Source organism: Oncorhynchus kisutch, linkage group LG17 (assembly GCF_002021735.2).
Source record: "Oncorhynchus kisutch isolate 150728-3 linkage group LG17, Okis_V2, whole genome shotgun sequence".
Taxonomy (NCBI): domain Eukaryota; kingdom Metazoa; phylum Chordata; class Actinopteri; order Salmoniformes; family Salmonidae; genus Oncorhynchus; species Oncorhynchus kisutch.
In genome coordinates this window covers 15,327,311-15,346,089 of record NC_034190.2, presented here as the reverse complement: position 1 = coordinate 15,346,089, position 18,779 = coordinate 15,327,311, and the positions used below count along the sequence as shown (strand labels likewise).

At 45.0% G+C, this 18,779-nt stretch overlaps 1 protein-coding gene and 1 pseudogene across 1 annotated transcript in view; one reads left to right on the top strand and one right to left on the bottom strand.

The window, feature by feature from the left end:
- The first annotated feature begins 4,431 nt into the window (after window positions 1-4,431).
- slc25a13 (solute carrier family 25 member 13) overlaps window positions 4,432-18,779 on the top strand; it is an 84,359-nt gene continuing 70,011 nt past the window's right edge. Inside the window, exons 1-3 of the mRNA XM_031795168.1 lie at window positions 4,432-4,635; window positions 15,255-15,302; window positions 15,723-15,865. Coding sequence (XP_031651028.1) covers window positions 4,441-4,635; window positions 15,255-15,302; window positions 15,723-15,865 — 386 coding nt within the window. The 5' untranslated portion in view covers window positions 4,432-4,440. The remainder of the gene's footprint in view (window positions 4,636-15,254; window positions 15,303-15,722; window positions 15,866-18,779) is intronic.
- Window positions 6,211-6,758, bottom strand: LOC109907211 (stathmin pseudogene; annotated as a pseudogene).

The window sequence follows — 18,779 nt, the reverse complement described above, 5'->3', positions numbered from 1 at the left end:
AAATCAATGATTGTTTTGAGATTAAATGGGTTTTTTAACCTTTATTTAACTAGGCAAGTCAGTTTATTTTATTTATTTATTTTTTATTTTATTTTACCTTTATTTAACCAGGTAGGCAAGTTGAGAACAAGTTCTCATTTACAATTGCGACCTGGCCAAGATAAAGCAAAGCAGTTCGACAGATAAAACGACACAGAGTTACACATGGAGTAAAAACAAACATACAGTCAATAATGCAGTATAAACAAGTCTATATACAATGTGAGCAAATGAGGTGAGAATGGAGGTAAGGGCAAAAAAGGCCATGATGGCAAAGTAAATACAATATAGCAAGTAAAATACTGGAATGGTAGTTTTGCAAAGGAAGAATGTGCAAAGTAGAAATAAAAAATAATGGGGTGCAAAGGAGCAAAATAAATAAATAAATAAAAATTAAATACAGTTGGGAAAGAGGTAGTTGTTTGGGCTAAATTATAGGTGGGCTATGTACAGGTGCAGTAATCTGTGAGCTGCTCTGACAGTTGGTGCTTAAAGCTAGTGAGGGAGTACAAGTTAAGTACACATTCTTATTTACAATGACGGCCTACCAGGGAACAGTGGGTTAACTGCCTTGTTCAGGAGCAGAACAACAGATTTTTACCTTGTCAGCTCGGGGATTCGATCCAGCAACCTTTTGGTTACTGGCCCAACACTCTAACCACTAACCACTGTCGCCCCAAAATGTAGATCCTGTACTCATCTTAAATGTGGTTTTAGATTTATAGATACCGTAAATAACATTTTATAACCATTATAAAATAAGTAATTTCATAAATTGCCTTCAAATGGCTATTATAATCATATTCTTATTTTAATGCAAAGCACATTTATTTCTCTCAGTCCTCCCATCCACACTATCTGGCAGCTTGTTTGTATTGTGGTTTGGTACAACAAAGTTATATAAAACCTATTTTTGCATACTGTTGGTTTGCAGGGTTTGTTGTTGCACAATGCAAGGCTTAGCAGTTTGCAGACACTTGATGTTTGCATTGCGTGTCACATAGCTAACACAACTGGAACTGGCGAGGCCTTGGCTTTACAGAGGGTTTTAAAAACGTTTAAAAACGTAAGTTAGGCTAGGCCTTAGACAAATTCATCTGGACTTGAATATTCTCTTTAAAGGTCCAATGCAGCTGTTTTTATCTCAATATCAAATCATTTCTGGGTAACAATTAAGTATCTCACTGTGATTGTTTACAATTAAAATGGCCCAAAAGAAGAAAAATAGCTTCTGAAACTGAAAACTTCGGAAACTGAAAACTAGCTGTTATTGGCAGAAGTTTGGAACTCTCTGTTTCTTATTGGTTTATTAACTACTTTACCCTCCCACCAAAACAGGCTGAAATTTCAGTTGGTCTTTTCAAACAGCTCTTACACTAAAGGGGCATTATAATTTTCACAATTTCACAGTGTTATTCCAACCTCAAAGTGGGAAAGTATATATATAAAACACAGGAAAAATCTTTTGACTGTGCTGGGCCTTTAACAAAAAATGTTGGGGTATTTTTTAAATACGAGTTAGTCTATGTAAGCTCTGACTGGTAGAGATTGTGTTAATGTGATGATTTATATTTATATCCAGAGGCCGTTCAGGTGTACCAAAAATGGTTCTATAACTTCATTAATGGAAAACTGTGAAGCTGCTGCCAAAAGGTGACCCTTTCCTTCAGGTCAACAACGTCCACATGACCACATCCACCACACTCCCCTCTGATCTTCCATGATATCTTTCATCCTAAAAATGCAATCGAAAGGCACATCCTACAAGAGAAAAAAACACAAGGGAGAGACAATAGGAGAACAAAGTCTTCAACAAGTGACTTATACAAGCAGAACTATGTGAATACACGTAAAGATAAATAAACATACATTTGAGTGACTGACAGACGATGGCAATAAGTAAGTCCAAACTGGTCATTTACAGCACTATTTGAGAGGCTGCCACTAACCTGTCAGCATTTCAAACCCAAAACACAACTTTTCAAGAACACATCTCCTTTCCTCTGTTACTTTTAATAGAAAGTCTTTAACCCCCTTTGACCTCTAGGGTCCACAGTTATTGACCGTTAATAGGGACTGTGTAGTCGGTGGAGAGGCCCAAAGTGGTATAATAATTTGTTTATAACTCTGGGTCTATTTTTGAAACGCTGTGTTTAGATGGTTAAAATTAGAAGATTGTCGTCCATCACTCATCGCTCATTCTGTCAGGATGCGTGGTTTCTCTGGGACTGAGAGGCCGGGAGAGGTGACCCCCCAGGTCAGGAGGTTTCAGAGGTTCCAGAGTTTATCCCCATTATTCAATCACTCATGGGACCTTGGACGAAGACCAGTCGGATTTGTTTTTGTCATGCAATTCTGTTCCTAAAAATAAAACAGAGAAACCAGACCAGGGAATTTAATGATTTAGTAACATTGTGTTTCTCAAAGGCCTATTTCTCATGTAAAATCCCTCACAATTCGATTATAGATAAATTATTTTTACATGAACAAATAGTGGATGTAGGCCTGTACGCAAAACAGCGCAGTCTCACAGCTCACAAATGCTGCAAATCATAACAGCAACCGGCTATAACACACCTCTGTGTTCTACCTACAGTAAATGTCACAAATAAGTCATTTAATACAAGACTGACAGAGATAGATAATGCCGTGTCAAAGGACCAAATCATTCATGTTTAAATCTTCTCAAATATTGTCCTACAACCAAATTTAATACAGGTTATGAGATTGCATTAGCTCATAAAACATTACTCACAGCCATTTTTCCAATAAATGATAAACTGTGTGCCATCAATATTTGGGAGGGATGTGGGCTATGCCCTGGCGAAGGCCATTTTGAGAGGAGCAGACAGCCTGCTGAGAAAAATACAGGGGTTCATGCTGGTGATCGGGAATCCGAAAAGCCACTGGCAAAAAGCTATGAATTATTTTAAGCGCAAAATGCATTTTCTTTGAAGACCATGTGCCATTAGGGCCCTTTTGCTCCCTTTTAAATTGTTTTTATGCTATGAGTAATGTTAACCTTTGCTTTTGTAGTCATGTAATTCTCTCTCCCTCTCTCTTTCTCTCTTCCCGACACAAAGCATAGATGGAGGGATGGAATGGCTGGAAATAAAGTAGCGAAACCATTTACTGTGGGGAAGAGAAGGAGAAACCTTGTATGCTCTCTTCCATAAATGCCCCTTTTCTGCCTTAGATCTATAGGAAAGGTTCTTTCTCTGAAGCTATACGTCTGATGTTGAAAATAATTGAAGAACTGCTCTACTCACTGGAGAAATACAAAAGACCATTACAACAGTGCCTTCAGGAAGTATTCATACTTTAGTGCCTAATTGCAAACAGGATGCATGTTTTGGAATATTTGTATTCCTTACAGGCTTCCTTGTTTTCACTGTTATTTAGGTGAGTAATGTGGAGTAACTATAATGTTGTTGATCCATCTACAGTTTTCTTCTATTACAGTTTTAAAGCCACCATTGGCCTCATGGTGAAATCCCTGCACAGTTTCCTTCCTCTCTGGGAACTTAGTTAGGAAAGACACCTGTAACTTTGTAGTGACTGGGTGTATTGAGACATCATCCAATATGTAATTAATAACTTCACCTTGCTCAAAGAGATATTCAATGTTTGCTTTTAGATTTTTTAGCTACCTACCAATAGGTACCCTTCTTTGCGAGGCATTGGAAGACCCTGGTCTATGTGGTTGAATCTGTGTTTGAAATTTACTGCTCGATTGAGGGACCTTACAGATAATTGTGTGGGGTACAGATGAGGTAGTCTTTCAAATATCATGTTGAACACTATAATTGCACGCAGAGTCCATGCAATTTATTATGTGACTTGTTTAAGCACCTTTTTTCTTCCTGAACTTATTTAGGCTATCCATAACAAAGGAGTTGACTCAAGACATTTAATTTTTTTATGTTTTATTTATTTGTAATAATTTCTAAAAACAATTTCACTTTGACATGATTTGGTATTGTGTGTAGGCCCGTGACACACAATCTCAATTTAATACATTTTAAATTCAGGCTGTAACACAACAAAGTGTGGAAAAACTTAAGGGTGTGAATAATTTCTGAAGGCACTGTACATAGATATGGATGGAACAAGGTTTTTACATTCTTCAATCAATGGCAGCCAGGAAAGGTACATAAGCCTATTACCAAAATGAATAGTATCAGATCATGTTTAACTAAATGCGTCATAGGTTGTGTAGGCACAGAGCCAATGTCAGTCATATCCTAGTATAGGTGTACTGAGAGGATACAGAGATCTTATGATGATGATAAGCTTCATAAGAAAGATAGAGAACTTTGAAATAAGGAATGATTGCCAACACCTTACTCTAATACCTGTGTAGTAACAGCGTATTCATGTAATATGGATGGTTACATAACGATGCCTGCCACTGACTACCTCTCTACCGCTCCATACCACGTGAACACTTTAGCTGCCTTGATCTCCTCTATTCACTGCACCGTTAGACAACCGCGCGTGATTTCCATGGGAACGTCGTCACGCAAAAGGAAATTACCGGGTTTGCTTGGTCAGTGGGCTTGGTTGGTTGACAGTAATCTTGCTATGGCTGCAAAGGTAAGCTCACCTTTTCGAGGAAAAAAAATACAGTTTTGGTCAGTAGGTGAACTAGACAATGTCGGAATAGATAACGACACCTTCGAACGCAGGGACGACTTTCTCATATACTGCCCCCCCCATCTATTGATAGATGGCTAGTCAGCTAGCTACTAGTTAGCCTGCTAAGAGGATGTTCGAGGTTAACATTAGCCAGTGGCAATGACATTGGGCTTTACAGTGTAGGAGGACGGGGCTACTTGCAGAAGTCAAGGTTGTAATGGGATGCATCTTTTCCCTGTGATGCACTATGAGGAAGCCGGTTATCAGACCAACCTGTCAGTGAAACCAGTGGTCTCTGTCCCTCCCTTTCCCCACGTCCCGTATGGCCGGCTGATTAGCATGTCATTGATTTAAAGCCCGCTGTAGCCTAGTAACCTTGGTTAGCATAATGCTACATGATCTTCTCCCCGTACACATACACTACAGTAATATAAGGCTTCTGTTGTTGCTCGCTCCACTGGGGCCAGTTATTCATTCACGTGATCAAATTCTACAATGTAGATTAGGCGCACGTGCCCCGTGTCTTTAAATGTTATTATTATTATTATTTTTAAATAAATGAATGGCGTTTAACAATTGTATTTTTTAGTACAACAGTTAAGTAAACTAGTAACATCTATTAAGAATCCAAAGTGTATTCCTCTTTTGTATTCCATGTGTAGACCCACTTCCAGTAACATCCTAGATGATTCAAAGTCTGGCAAAGTTACTTCATTGCCCTACAACAGCACTAAGTCATGTGCTTTGAGACAAAACTCCACATTACAAACGCCTAAAATCTGCAGTGGCACAAAGATTAGATTTAGGGTGTGTCTGAAATGGCACCCTATTCCATATAGTGCACTACTTTTGGGTGGTAGATGCCATATCAGCCCTAGTTTTTTAAAGAACAAGACTAGCAGATCTCTGAACAACAAAAGCTGCAATACGACACCTGATGCTGTGAGAAAAGGTGAAACCAATCAATATGTTAACAAACAGTGATCAATAAGTGCTATGAACAGTCAGGTGTGAGATACACGGGGACACTGTTCCAAAGCGGCACTATGGAATAGAGAGATCATGTCGAGGGCCTATGCACAGCACATGCTTCCTTAAAGGACAACTACATACACAGCTATTTTTATTAGGTCAGAAGCTGCCATGACAAAAGCTACATATCCAAAGACATGGGCTGTGTATGAAACAGTTACTAGAGGTCAAATCCTTGCTTCCTCTTTTCGTTCATCTCTCAAAGCTTCATTGGTGGTATAAGGATATTACCTTGGATTCTATCCTCCAATGCCATTTGAAAGGAATTGAGGATTTGAAGGCTAGTAACATTTAGACATCCGTGGAGTAGAAGCAACAAGGAGACCAATATCCACATGTAAAACTATAGCAAGTACACTTATAGCAGAGAAGCTAAATTCACAAACGGGGAGAACTTATTTTTCTTCATAAAGTGGGTGGCAGTGAACAAAAATACTGGCCATCAACTAAATATAAATCAATCTTTGGATACATAAAAAACCCTATAGTATACAATTCCCCCATAGACTGAACTGTTCAGTTTTCTGATGTCTCGGCACCGCCCTCTTTGGTTTCCTTCTTAGCACGCACCTCTTCCAGTTTCTTGTCCTTCTCCTTGAACTTCTCACTCATGGATGCCTGAAGGGCCTCGTTTTCTTTGTTAGCCTCCATCTTCTGGTTAAGCTTCTCCTCCGCCATCTTGCTGAAGTTGTTGTTCTCCTCCATTGCTTTCCTTTGCACCTCCTTCTCATGCTCCCGCTTCTCAGCGAGGTGTTTCAGAACCTCCGCTTCATGGGACCTCCTCCTCTCCTCTGCAGCCTCTAGTTTCCTCTGGATCTTCTCCAGGGACAGGTCCTTCTTCTTGGGGGGAGAAAGGGGGAACTCTCCCTTGGCGTCTGGAGCTGGAGCTGCTATGATCACCTCGAACACCTGGCCAGACGCACGTTTGTCCATCTCCTTAACCAGTATATCTCTGCAGGAAGAGGCCATTTCAGCAGTGGACAGAGTCAATGTACCTTCACAAACAGTGAAACCAACTCCTCCTCAGCAGCCAGACTTTAGCCGCAAATTTTCTGTGCCCTGTGTCTAGCGCCATCATCTGCCTCGAGCCATGTTTTTGAATGAAGAAAGTGTTCCCTCCCCCCAAAATGTAATAACTTATAAACTCACAGCTGAATCCCCTATTATTATGTACAGCCCCGTTTCATATAATAATTCCATATAAAGACAGAAATATTGACCTGTTGAATCTTAACATTGTCAAATGATACAGGTGACATTTGCACATTGTCATTGAGACTTATAGTGCCTTGCAAAAGTATTCATCCCCCTTGGCGTTTTTCCTATTTTGTTGCATTACAACCTGTAATTTAAATCGATTTTTATTTGGATTTCATGTAACGGACATATAAAAAATAGTCCAGATTGGTGAAGTGAAAAAAAGAAAAAAAATGCTTTAAAATAAAAAATGGAAAAGTGGTGTGTGCATAATGTAGCGACCTGCACAGACAGTGGTGTGTTATGTGTTAGGCTATTAGTGGGTTGTGTTGTACTTACCAGTGTTCGCGGGGAACGACATGCCAATCAACCTGCTATCTGCCAATCACGGGAATGCCTGGAATGTTCTGATGACGGGCATCCTGGTGGTTGGCGGAGTGGCGCGGAGGGGGATTGGGCAGGGGGATGGAGCATTGGAAGTTAAGACCAAGTTTAGCCTTTGTTCTCTCTCGTACGTCTGGGCTTCACAAGAGAAGGTCACGATTGGCTTGTGTGGTATCTTTCATTTATTTGGCGTGGGCTACGGCCAAACAGTAGCCTGTGTAAAGTTGGGTTAATTAACTGTCAATTCGTAAACTCAATCCTCTGTCTGACAATTGTTCCTTTATAATCTAGTCAGGCCATTACATTGGTGTCAGAAGTAAAAACGTTGATAAAAGTTAGCCAGCTAGCTAGCTGACTTCTGTGGCTAGCTACCGTAGGTGAGAACGGGGTTGAAAATGCTTTGAGGGAATCCGAAAGTGAAGTGGAGGTAGGGGACGATTATGGCCAAGGAGGTGCGTGTGCATGGACGTCGGAGGATCTGGCTGAGGAGATCGTCAGGGCGTCGGAGCCCAGAGGTCGCTTGAGGGAGGACGTTAGAGTGATGGCGGCTGAAGCATGCATGAGTCCTTCATCGACTGTGCTTCTCACGGATTCTGGTGGGCCGAAGGGGTGACATCGATGCGGCGGGACGAGGAATCTGGGGTTCAGGATGTAAACAAACATGGCGGCGCCCGGTTCCCGGCTGTGTCCGTATCTGTTAAGACCCTGAAGTATTCTGGTAAGGCGGATTGGGAAGCTTTTCATGCTCAGTTTGAACTGTTAGCGCATTTGATGGGGTGGTCGGATGAAGATAGGGCACTGCAGTTGGCTTTATGCCTCACGGATGATGCTCTGGCCTGTTTGATAAGGATTAGCCCCGAGGACAGACGTGATTATGGTGCTTTAGTGGGAGCACCGAAGAGGCGCTACAGACAGTGTGTACAGCCTGGGCCACTGCGCTCCGAACTGAGTAATAGACGCAGGCAGCCTGGAGAGCCTCTACGGGTGCTAGCTAGTGACATTGAGAGCCTCTCTCGGTGGGCATATGCACACATGCCCCCCTCCGTGCAGAGCGAGCTAGCACGGGACCAGTTCATACAGGCTCTCTCTCCTACAGAGCTGCGCATACAGACCCAGCTGGCTCATCCTGAGTCATTGCAGATAGCCTTGAAGATTTGCTTTGGAGAGGGAACTGGTGTGGGTTGGGGCTTCAGCTGGGGCTTTTGTGGGGGTGCAGGGAGACGGAAAAGCCTGCATGGGTGGCTAAAATGACAGAACTCATTCGTGCTGTGTCACTACAGGCAGCACGATTCACACACCCTGGTCCCAGAATCTGCTGGGGTTGTGGCCAGCCAGGCCATCTGCGCCAGGATTGCCCCATGTCCCCCAGAGATCAGGGAAACGGCTCGGGGTCCGCATAGACCGGGTATTGCGGACCCCTCGTTTCCTATCCCAACCACCATCTTCTTCAGGAGGAGCCCATTGGCACAGACGGGGAAGCAAGGCTCCACTTCCCCCAGAAGCAGACGAGGGCAAGCGGATGGAGCCTGTTGTTGTGGTGGGCCAGACCTGTGTTGGGGACTTTTGTCATGTCCCTGTCACTGTGGAGGGGGTGCCCTGCTCTGCCCTGGTGGACACTGGGTCCGCAGTAACCCTGGTGAGGCCAGATATTGTGCTAGGTTGGACTCACAATGTGAGCCCACAACTGTGCAGCTCCGCACAGTCACAGGTGAGCTGGCAGCCATGAAAGGGAAGGGAATAATGACTCTGACAGTAGGGGGCAGGTCTGTGCGTCATCCTGTGTGGGTGGCGGCTGTGCAGGACCCTTGTATCCTGGGGTTGGACTTTTCTTAGCACAGGCTGCCAGTTAGACCTAAATGGGGGCACACTGAGCTTCCAGGGAGGGCTGGCAGTCACCATGGCTCCCCCTAATGTCACATTCACTCAACCCAACAAACCCTTTACTCCAACAGTTGAAACAGCAGAGACTCATGGCTGCCCCCCCCCCCCCCCCCCCCCCCACATCTGTGTGTGACTTTTCTCCAGCCCCCCTGTCACCTACGGTTGTGTGTTACATTCCCCCAACTACCTCCATGACACAGCCCTCTGTGAGCCCGGGCCACGCCCCCCCAGCCCAGTTAACCCAGATGGGAGAGGAGAGGACACTGTCTGCAGTGAGGGAGATATGGGGGAGGAACAGTGTTGGTCTTGACCCCGAGTAGCAGGAACGGTTGTGGCAGTTGCTGTTTAAATTCAGAGACAGCTTTGTGCTGAGTGAGGAAGAGGTGGGTCAGACTCATCTGGTATAGCATGAGAATGACACAGGTGTTGCACGACCAATCAAGATGCGTCCCCGCCGTATCCCGCTGGCACACCAGGAGGCGGCAGACAAGGCTATGTTGGAGATGCAGCGGGCAGAGTTCATTGAGCCCTCAGACAGCCCCTGGGCGGCGCCAGTCGTCATGTTTCGGAAGAAGGGGGGCAAGCTGAGGTTCTGTGCAGACTACAGGCAGCTGAATGAGGTAACCAGGAAGGACTCATACCCCATACCACGTATCGATGAGTCGCTGGACCTGGTTAAGGGGTCCTCCTGGTTCTCCTCACTAGACCTCAGCAGTGGCTACTGGTAGGTGCCCCTCTCCCCAGAGGCCAGAGCCAAAACGGCATTCTCCACTAACAGAGGATATTGGCAGTTCAAGGTCCTGTGCTTCGGCCTGTGCAAAGCTCCAGCTACTTTTGAGCATTTGATGGACAGGGTGCTGGATGGCATCCCCCGACAGCAGTGTCTGGTATACCTCGATGACATCCTGGCCCATGGCAGCTCCTTCCAGTCAGCCCTGGTGGCGCTACGGCGTGTGCTGGAGAGGGTGGCTACCGCAGGTCCGAAGCTCCACCCCGAAAGTGCCACTTCATGAGGAGAGAGGTGTCCTTCTTGGGCCACAGAGTGGGGAAGGAGGGGATCAGCACCATGGAGGACAAGGTGGGGGCTGTCTGAGACTGGCCCACCCCCACGACCAGCGTCAGCTGAAGAGCTTCCTGGGCCTGGCCTCGTACTACAGGAGGTTTGTACGGGGCTTTTCAAGCGTCGCTGCTCCCCTGAACCGCCTGCTGCCGAAGGACAAGGCCTTCACTTGGACAGTGGAGTGTGAGGAGGCCTTCAACACCCTCAAACTTGCACTGATCGAGGCCCCCGTGCTCGCCCCCCCTGACCTCACCTTGCCCTTTATCCTGGTTACAGACGCAAGCAATGTGGGCCTTTGTGGGGTGCTGGCCCAGGTGGGGCCAGAGGGGGAGAGAGTGGTGGCGTACTTCAGCAAAACATTTGACAAACATGAGCGCCGCTACTGTGTCACCTGGCGGGAGCTCTTGGCTGTAGTGGCTTCCGTCAAACACTTCAAGTACTACCTGTGTGGCCTGCCCTTTACTGTAAGGACTGACCACTCTGCTCTCCAGTGGCTCATGTCTTTCAAAGATCCAGAGGGGCAGGTGGCTCACTGGTTGGAGGAGTTTCAGCCGTATGACTTCACAGTGGTGCACAGGGCAGGGGCACGGCACTCCAACGCCGACACCATGTCCCGTCAGCCCTGTACTGCAGGCGGCTGCCTCCACTGTGAGCGGAGAGAGGGACGGGAGTGAGAGCTGTGTGCAGAGGAGGGGGTCTGTGCCACAGTGTGTTGGGCGAGCAGGCCTGTCTGCTATGAGCTGCAGACTGTCGACTTGGCTGAATGGGGGCAGCAGCAGGGACTGGACACAGACCTACAGCCAGTGCTACAGTGGGTAGAAGCGCAGGTGAGGCCACCTGGTGACAGCGCTCTCACTCGCGACCAAAGGGTTGAAATGGTCGGTGATCTGTTTGTTAACTTGCCTTTCGAAGACCTTAGAAAGGCAGGGTAGGATCGATATAGGTCTGTAACAGTGAGGGTCTAGAGTGTCTCCCCCTTTGAAGAGGGGGGGATGACCGTGACAGCTTTCCAATCTTTGGGGATCTCAGACGATATGAAAGAGAGGTTGAACAGGCTAGTAATAGGGGGTTGCAACAATTGCGGCGGACAATTTTAGAAAGAGCTGTCTAGCCCAGCTGATTTGTAGGGGTCCAGATTTTGCAACTCTTTCAGAACATCAGCTATCTGGATTTGGGTGAAGGAGAAATCGGGAGGCTTGGGCAAGTTGCTGTGGGGAGGGGGGTGCAGGGCTGTTGACGGGGTAGGGGTAGTCAGGTGGAAAGCATGGCCATCCGTAGAAAAATGCTTATTGAAATTCTAAGTTATGGTGGATTTATTGGCGGTGACATTGTTTCCTAGCCTCAGAGCAGTGGGCAGCTGGGAGGAGGTGCTCTTATTATCCATGGACTTTACAGTGTCCCAGAACATTTTGGAGTTTGTGCTAGAGGATGCAAATTTCTGTTTAAAAAAGCTAGCCTTTGCTTTCCTAATTGCCTGTGTATATTGGTTCCTAGCTTCCCTGAAAAGTTGCATATCGCGGGGGCTATTCGATGCTAATGCAGTACGCCACAGGATGTTTTTGTGCTGGTCAAGGGCAGTCAGGTCTGGAGTGAACCATCTATATCTGTTCCTGGTTCTACATTTTTAGAATGTGGCCTGCTTATTTAAGATGGTGAGGAAACCACTTTTAAAGAATAACCAGGCATCCTCTACTGACGGGATGAGGTCAATATCCTTCCAGGATACCCAGGCCAGGTTGAGTAGAAAGGCCTGTTCGCTGAAGTGTTTCAGGGAGCGTTTGACAGTGAAGCCAATTCTTAAAAAAAAAAAAAAGCTAACACATTTGGTGTTCACCAAAAGGCATGTGTGAGACTCCCCAAACATATTGAAGAACGCACTCTGGTCAGATGAGACAAAAATGTAGCCTTTTCTGGGTATTAGAGGCCTCCTGCAGATGCCGGTGAGCGGTCTCCCATACCCGCTCACTACGCCGAAACTAGTCGTTGACAGCTGGGACAGTACCAGGCTCCACCTCCCAGGGAAACATGGGGGGTTGGTAACCAAGTACACACTGAAACAGAGTAAGGCGGAGGGATGAATGCATGAGTGAGTTCTGAGCGTATTCGGCCCAGGCCATATACCAACTCCAGTCGTGTGGAAAGGCAGAATATTGTTGGCGGAGGTACTTCCCTATTTCTTGGTTCAGGCGTTCCGTGTGCCGGTTGGTCTGGGGACGGTACCCGGAGGAGAGGCTAGGGCGACCCCCGGTCGGGTCACAGAAGGCTCGCCACACCCAGGTGACAAACTGGGGCCCGCGGTCAGAGATGATGTCCTCCGGAATCCCATAAGACGGAACACCTGCTGGAACATACACTCAGCCAATTCCATAGTGTTAGGTAAATGAGGAAGAGGAACCAGATGACAAATTTTTGATGACAAGGATGGTGGTGTTACCAGAGGATTCACCAGAGGATTCAGGAAGGTCTGTGATGAAGTCAACAGCTATGTGGGACCAGGGTCTGTGAGGGATTGGCAAAGGTTGAAGCTTACTGGAAGGGAGATAACGAGGGCTTTTGGTTTGGGCACAGAATGGACAGGAGAGCATGTAATCCCTTACGTCAGATGCCAGTGAGGACCACCAGAACTTATGGGCTAGAAGTTTGGTGGTTTGTGTAATGCCCGGATGTCCTGACCCAAAGGACGTGTGACACCATTGCATCAGTTGGGGCCTAACAGCTGCTGGTACGTAACTCCTCCCAGCTGGTGTCTCAGGAGGAGCTGTGTCTGAGGTGAGGGCTTCTTGTATGGCAGAGTGAACCTCCCACTGTACCGGCCCCATAATGCAAGAGGAATGAAGAATGGGTGTAGGACCGGACTTACTGGTCGGAAAGGTCAAACTGGCAGGAGAGAGCATCAGCTTTTACGTTTATTTCCAGGGATGTAAGTAACATGAAAGTGTGTGAAGAGGAGCGCAGCAGGCTTGTCCGGAGTTTAACCTCTTGGCCCCTCTGATATATTCCAGATTACAATGATCTGTTAGGAAGAGAAAAGGATGTTGTGCGCCCTCCAACCAGTGGCGCCACTCCTCGAGGGCCAGCTTGATGGCGAGGAGTTCTGTTCCCCACATCGTAATTCCTCTCAGCGGAGGATAACTTCCGGGAGAAGAAGGCACAGGGATGTGATTTTGGAGGTGTTCCCACCCGCTGAAAGAGTATGGCTCCTACTCCTACTTCAGAAGCACCTCCAGGGTGAAATGAAGGGTCGGATCAGGTTGGAGAAGGACAGGAGCTGAGCTGTAGTGACATTTCAAGCTGTTGGAAATATTCAGGGCTGTATCAGTCCATTGAAAGGTCCGGCTCTTTTTGGCTGGTAAGGGCAGTGATGGGAGCGGCAGTGGAACTGAAGTTGAACCGGCGATAGTAGTTAGAGAACCCAATGAAACGTTGGAGTTCCTTAGCAGTGGTGGGTTTGGGCCAGTTACTGACGGCTGGGACTTTGTTCTCATACATGCTGACCCCTCCAGGTGTCAGTACGAACCCGAGGAAGTTTACATGGAAGGTGCTCTTTTCAGTCTTCACATAAAGGTTATGGTCAAGGAGCTGTTAAAGTACCTTTTGCACATGCTGTATGTGTTCCTTTAGGGAGTAAATCAGGATGTCATCAATGTAGATGATGAGAAAGCTGTTGATCATATCCTGGAAAACCTTGTTCATAAAGGATTGGAAGACGGCGGGGGCGTTAGTAAGGCCATAGGGCATGACCAGGTGTTCGTAGTGCCCTCGTGCGGTGATAAAGGCCGTATACGGACAAGGTTATATGCACTTTGCAGGTCGAGTTTTGTTTAGATGTTGGCGTGGTCCACTTGTTCAAGGGTTGCTGGGATCAGAGGAAGACGGTTCTTGACATCATTCAGAGAACGCTAATCAATACATGATCGGAGACCACTGTCCTTTTTTCCAAGAAGAAGAAGCTGGACTCAGCCGGGGAAGAAGGACGAATGAAACCGTTTGAGTGTTTCATCAATGTAGTTCTCTATTGCCTCATTTTCTGGGATAGATAGGGGGTAAACTCGGCCCTTCGATGGGGACCCTCCAGGGAGTAAGTCAGTAGCACAGTCCCTGGGCGATGTGGTGGCAGAGTGGAGGCCTTGATTTTGCTGAAGACATTGCTGTACTGGGCGTATTCAGATGGTATGTTGGGTGTATAGTTATGCACGCTCAAGTTTTTCATTTTTTGGTCTTATTTCTTGTTTGTTTCACAATAAAACATATTTTGCATCTTCAAAGTGGTAGGCATGTTGTGTAAATAAAATGATACAAACCCCCCCAAAAATCTATTTTAATTCCAGCGTGTAAGTCAACAAACAGGAAAAATGTGAAGGGGGGTGAATACTTTCACAAGCCACTGTATGTCTACTATGAAAGGTATAAACAAAAAGAGCACAATAAAGTTGAAAAGCATAAAACTAAAATGAAGACATTCAGGAATTCATTGAGTCATAAATATCAAAGGTCTCAATAATGCTGCATATCCTAATACATTATATATATTTTTTTCCTACAGTAATTATTAACAGTTTAACAGGGGGATGTTATTATAAGTACAAGATTAGTGTATCTTACTTTTATTGCAAAGTGGGGAAAACATCTTACTGTAACAAGACATAACATTATCCTAGTAGCCTATGCCTATAGGCCTATCCATTTGATTTTGTATTTTTATTTATTCGCACAAAATAGAAAAGTTACAAAGTTTATTTTTATTTATTGAACCTTTATTTAACTCAGTTAAGAATAAATTCTTATCTACAATGATGGCCTACCAAAAGGGAAAAGGCCTCCTGTGGGGACAGGGGCCTGGGATTAAAAATAACAGTGCAGATAAAAACAGATAAGATGGTGTGCAGGTGAAGACACCCAAGAGGGCTTTAATGAGTGCTTCAACAGAATTGTAAATTAAAGAAGTGTATTCATTTCAGGTTATTACCACAGAGCTTGGTTGTTGATTATGTGATGATAATGTGTATGTAATTTCTTTCTCCAGGGACAAAAGAGGGCTGACCCTACTGAGCTGAAAGCTATTTTCATAAAGGTCAGTTGTGTAACAATTTGCCTATGGATCAACAACATTTCCTTAGCTCACTGGATACAAGCCAACTTCGTGTACTGGAAAGCCACTACTAATATTGCATTAATTTGTAGGCTTCTTCTGTTTCAAGTCACAAAAACAAGAGTCAATAGCACATTTCTGGTTTTCTCCATTGACGTCTGAATCCTAACTTGAGATCCCTGCACACAGCTTGAATTTCTACCATTGACATCATTGCATGATTTATGCCTATTAAAGTCTTGAGTTACGTGTGAATGATCGCAAGTTAGGTGTCTGCCCAAAGGATTGAAACGTTTGAAACGTCAGCGTCAGTGTCTTTCTTGACCAATAGATCACTTATTAACAAATCAATTATGCTGTCTGTCTGTCTGTCTGTCTGTGTGTGCGTGTTTGCTGTTGCAGTATGCCAGCATCCAGAAGAACAATGAGGCCTTCATGTCTCCAGAGGACTTTGTGGCCCGGTTTCTTTATGCACACACTGACATCAGGCTGTCTGACGAGGCCACCTCACTGCTGGCTGGGGTGGTGGACCAGAAGAAAGATGGGTGGGTATGATGGACAGACGACCAGGGCTCGTATCACAAAGCGTATCAGAGAATGTGTGGCCTTTTAACCATCTCACAAAGCTTTGTGAATACAGGCCCTGACCAGGAAAAACTCCAGGCTTTATGCCTAGCTAAAGGTTGGTTACAACAACAACCTGGAGTACTGCTAGGGTTATACCAAGGGCCTGGATTACAGATAGGGTTATAGATAAGGCCTGGAGTACTGCTAGGGTTATACCAAGGGCCTGGATTACAGATATGGTTACAGATATTGCCTGGAGTACTGCTAGAGTTATAGATAGGGCCTGGAGTACTGCTAGAGTTATAGATATGGCCAGGAGTACTGCTAGAGTTATAGATAGGGCCTGGAGTACTGCTAGAGTTATAGATATGGCCAGGAGTACTTCTAGAGTTATAGATAGGGCCTGGAGTACTGCTAGAGTTATAGATATGGCCAGGAGTACTGCTAGGGTTATAGATAGGGCCTGGAGTACTGCTAGAGTTATAGAAAGGTCCTGGAGTACTGCCAGGGTTATAGATATGGCCAGGAGTACTTCTAGAGTTATAGATAGGGCCTGGAGTACTGCTAGAGTTATAGATAAGGCCTGGAGTACTGCTAGGTTTATAGATAGGGCCTGGAGTACTGCTAGAGTTATAGATATGGCCTGGAGTATTGCTAGGGTTATAGATATGGCCAGGAGTACAGCTAGAGTTATAGATAGGGCCTGGAGTACTGCTAGGGTTATAGATATGGCCTGGAGTCCAGCTAGAGTTATAGATATGGCCTGGAGTACTGCTAGAGTTATAGATATGGCCTGGAGTACTGCCAGGGTTATAGATAGGGCCTGGAGTACTGCCAGGGTTATAGATAGGGCCTGGAGTACTGCCAGGGTTATATAAAGGGCCTGGAGTACTGCCAGGGTTATAGATAGGGCCTGGAGTACTGCTAGAGTTATAGAAAGGTCCTGGAGTACTGCCAGGGTTATAGATATGGCCAGGAGTACTGCTAGGGTTATAGATAGGGCCTGGAGTACTGCTAGGGTTATAGATAGGGCCTGGAGTACTGCTAGGGTTATAGATAGGGCCTGGAGTACTGCTAGGGTTATAGATAGGGCCTGGAGTACTGCTAGGGTTATATATATGGCCAGGAGTACTTCTAGAGTTATAGATAGGGCCTGGAGTACTGCTAGAGTTATAGATAAGGCCTGGAGTACTGCTAGGTTTATAGATAGGGCCTGTAGTACTGCTAGAGTTATAGATATGGCCTGGAGTATTGCTAGGGTTATAGATAGGGCCTAGCCCTTATTTTCTAATGCACAGGATGCAACCAAAATATTATATATTTTTTTAGCTCATGATGAATTTATTTACCACTTATTTATTTGATTTATTATGTTTAAAAAATAAACTCTTAGAAATCCTCAAAGGCCCTTTGTCAGGTGTTGTTCTGTTCCTCCTGTTGGTTGTTGTACCCTAATTCATCTCATCTTTCCCCCTCTCCCCTTAACCCCCATCACCCCTGTGTTTTGCATTAATATGTATGTTTTTAATGATACATAATGACGGGCAATAATATGTTAGGGTAAGTCAAAAAGAAAAAGTGTGTTGCCATGGCAACCACCTGGGCTCCGGCAAAGAGCAGAGTGCATGCGGTCATGTTGCTCACATTATGAAAGCCTGCTTTAAAATGGAGTGGAGGCTGGCTGCACACATGCACTGTAATTGCCCATGCCATTCAGCACTCCTGCATTGTGCGGCTTTGCGAGCCAGATAAATGGCGGCAGCAAAACTGCTATTAAGGGATAAATCTATTAGGAAACCATGGCTTGGTCTCTGTATCTAAACTTAATTTGGTGTGGTCGGGTGGTGGTTAGGGGATACCAAATGATAAGGAAGCAGAAATGTCTGCTTTGATGGTTTGATCAAAGCCACGAAATCAGAAACCTTTGTTTGAATGCGTCCATTTTGTTTACAGTTGGCATCGTAGGTTAGTCGTCATGTATTTTGTTTACAGTTGGCATCGTAGGTTAGTCGTCATGTATTTTGTTTACAGTTGGCATCGTAGGTTAGTCGTCATGTATTTTGTTTACAGTTGGCATCGTAGGTTAGTCGTCATGTATTTTGTTTACAGTTGGCATCGTAGGTTAGTCGTCATGTATTTTGTTTACAGTTGGCATCGTAGGTTAGTCGTCATGTATTTTGTTTACAGTTGGCATCGTAGGTTAGTCGTCATGTATTTTGTTTACAGTTGGCATCGTAGGTTAGTCGTCATGTATTTTGTTTACAGTTGGCATCGTAGGTTAGTCGTCATGTATTTTGTTTACAGTTGGCATCGTAGGTTAGTCGTCATGTATTTTGTTTACAGTTGGCATCGTAGGTTAGTCGTCATGTATTTTGTTTACAGTTGGCATCGTAGGTTAGTCGTCATGTATTTTGTTTACAGTTGGCATCGTAGGTTAGTCGTCATGTATTTTGTTTACAGTTGGCATCGTAGGTTAGTCGTCATGTATTTTGTTTACAGTTGGCATCGTAGGTTAGTCGTCATGTATTTTGTTTACAGTTGGCATCGTAGGTTAGTCGTCATGTATTTTGTTTACAGTTGGCATCGTAGGTTAGTCGTCATGTATTTTGTTTACAGTTGGCATCGTAGGTTAGTCGTCATGTATTTTGTTTACAGTTGGCATCGTAGGTTAGTCGTCATGTATTTGTTTACAGTTGGCATCGTAGGTTAGTCGTCATGTATTTTGTTTACAGTTGGCATCGTAGGTTAGTCGTCATGTATTTTGTTTACAGTTGGCATCGTAGGTTAGTCGTCATGTATTTTGTTTACAGTTGGCATCGTAGGTTAGTCGTCATGTATTTTGTTTACAGTTGGCATCGTAGGTTAGTCGTCATGTATTTTGTTTACAGTTGG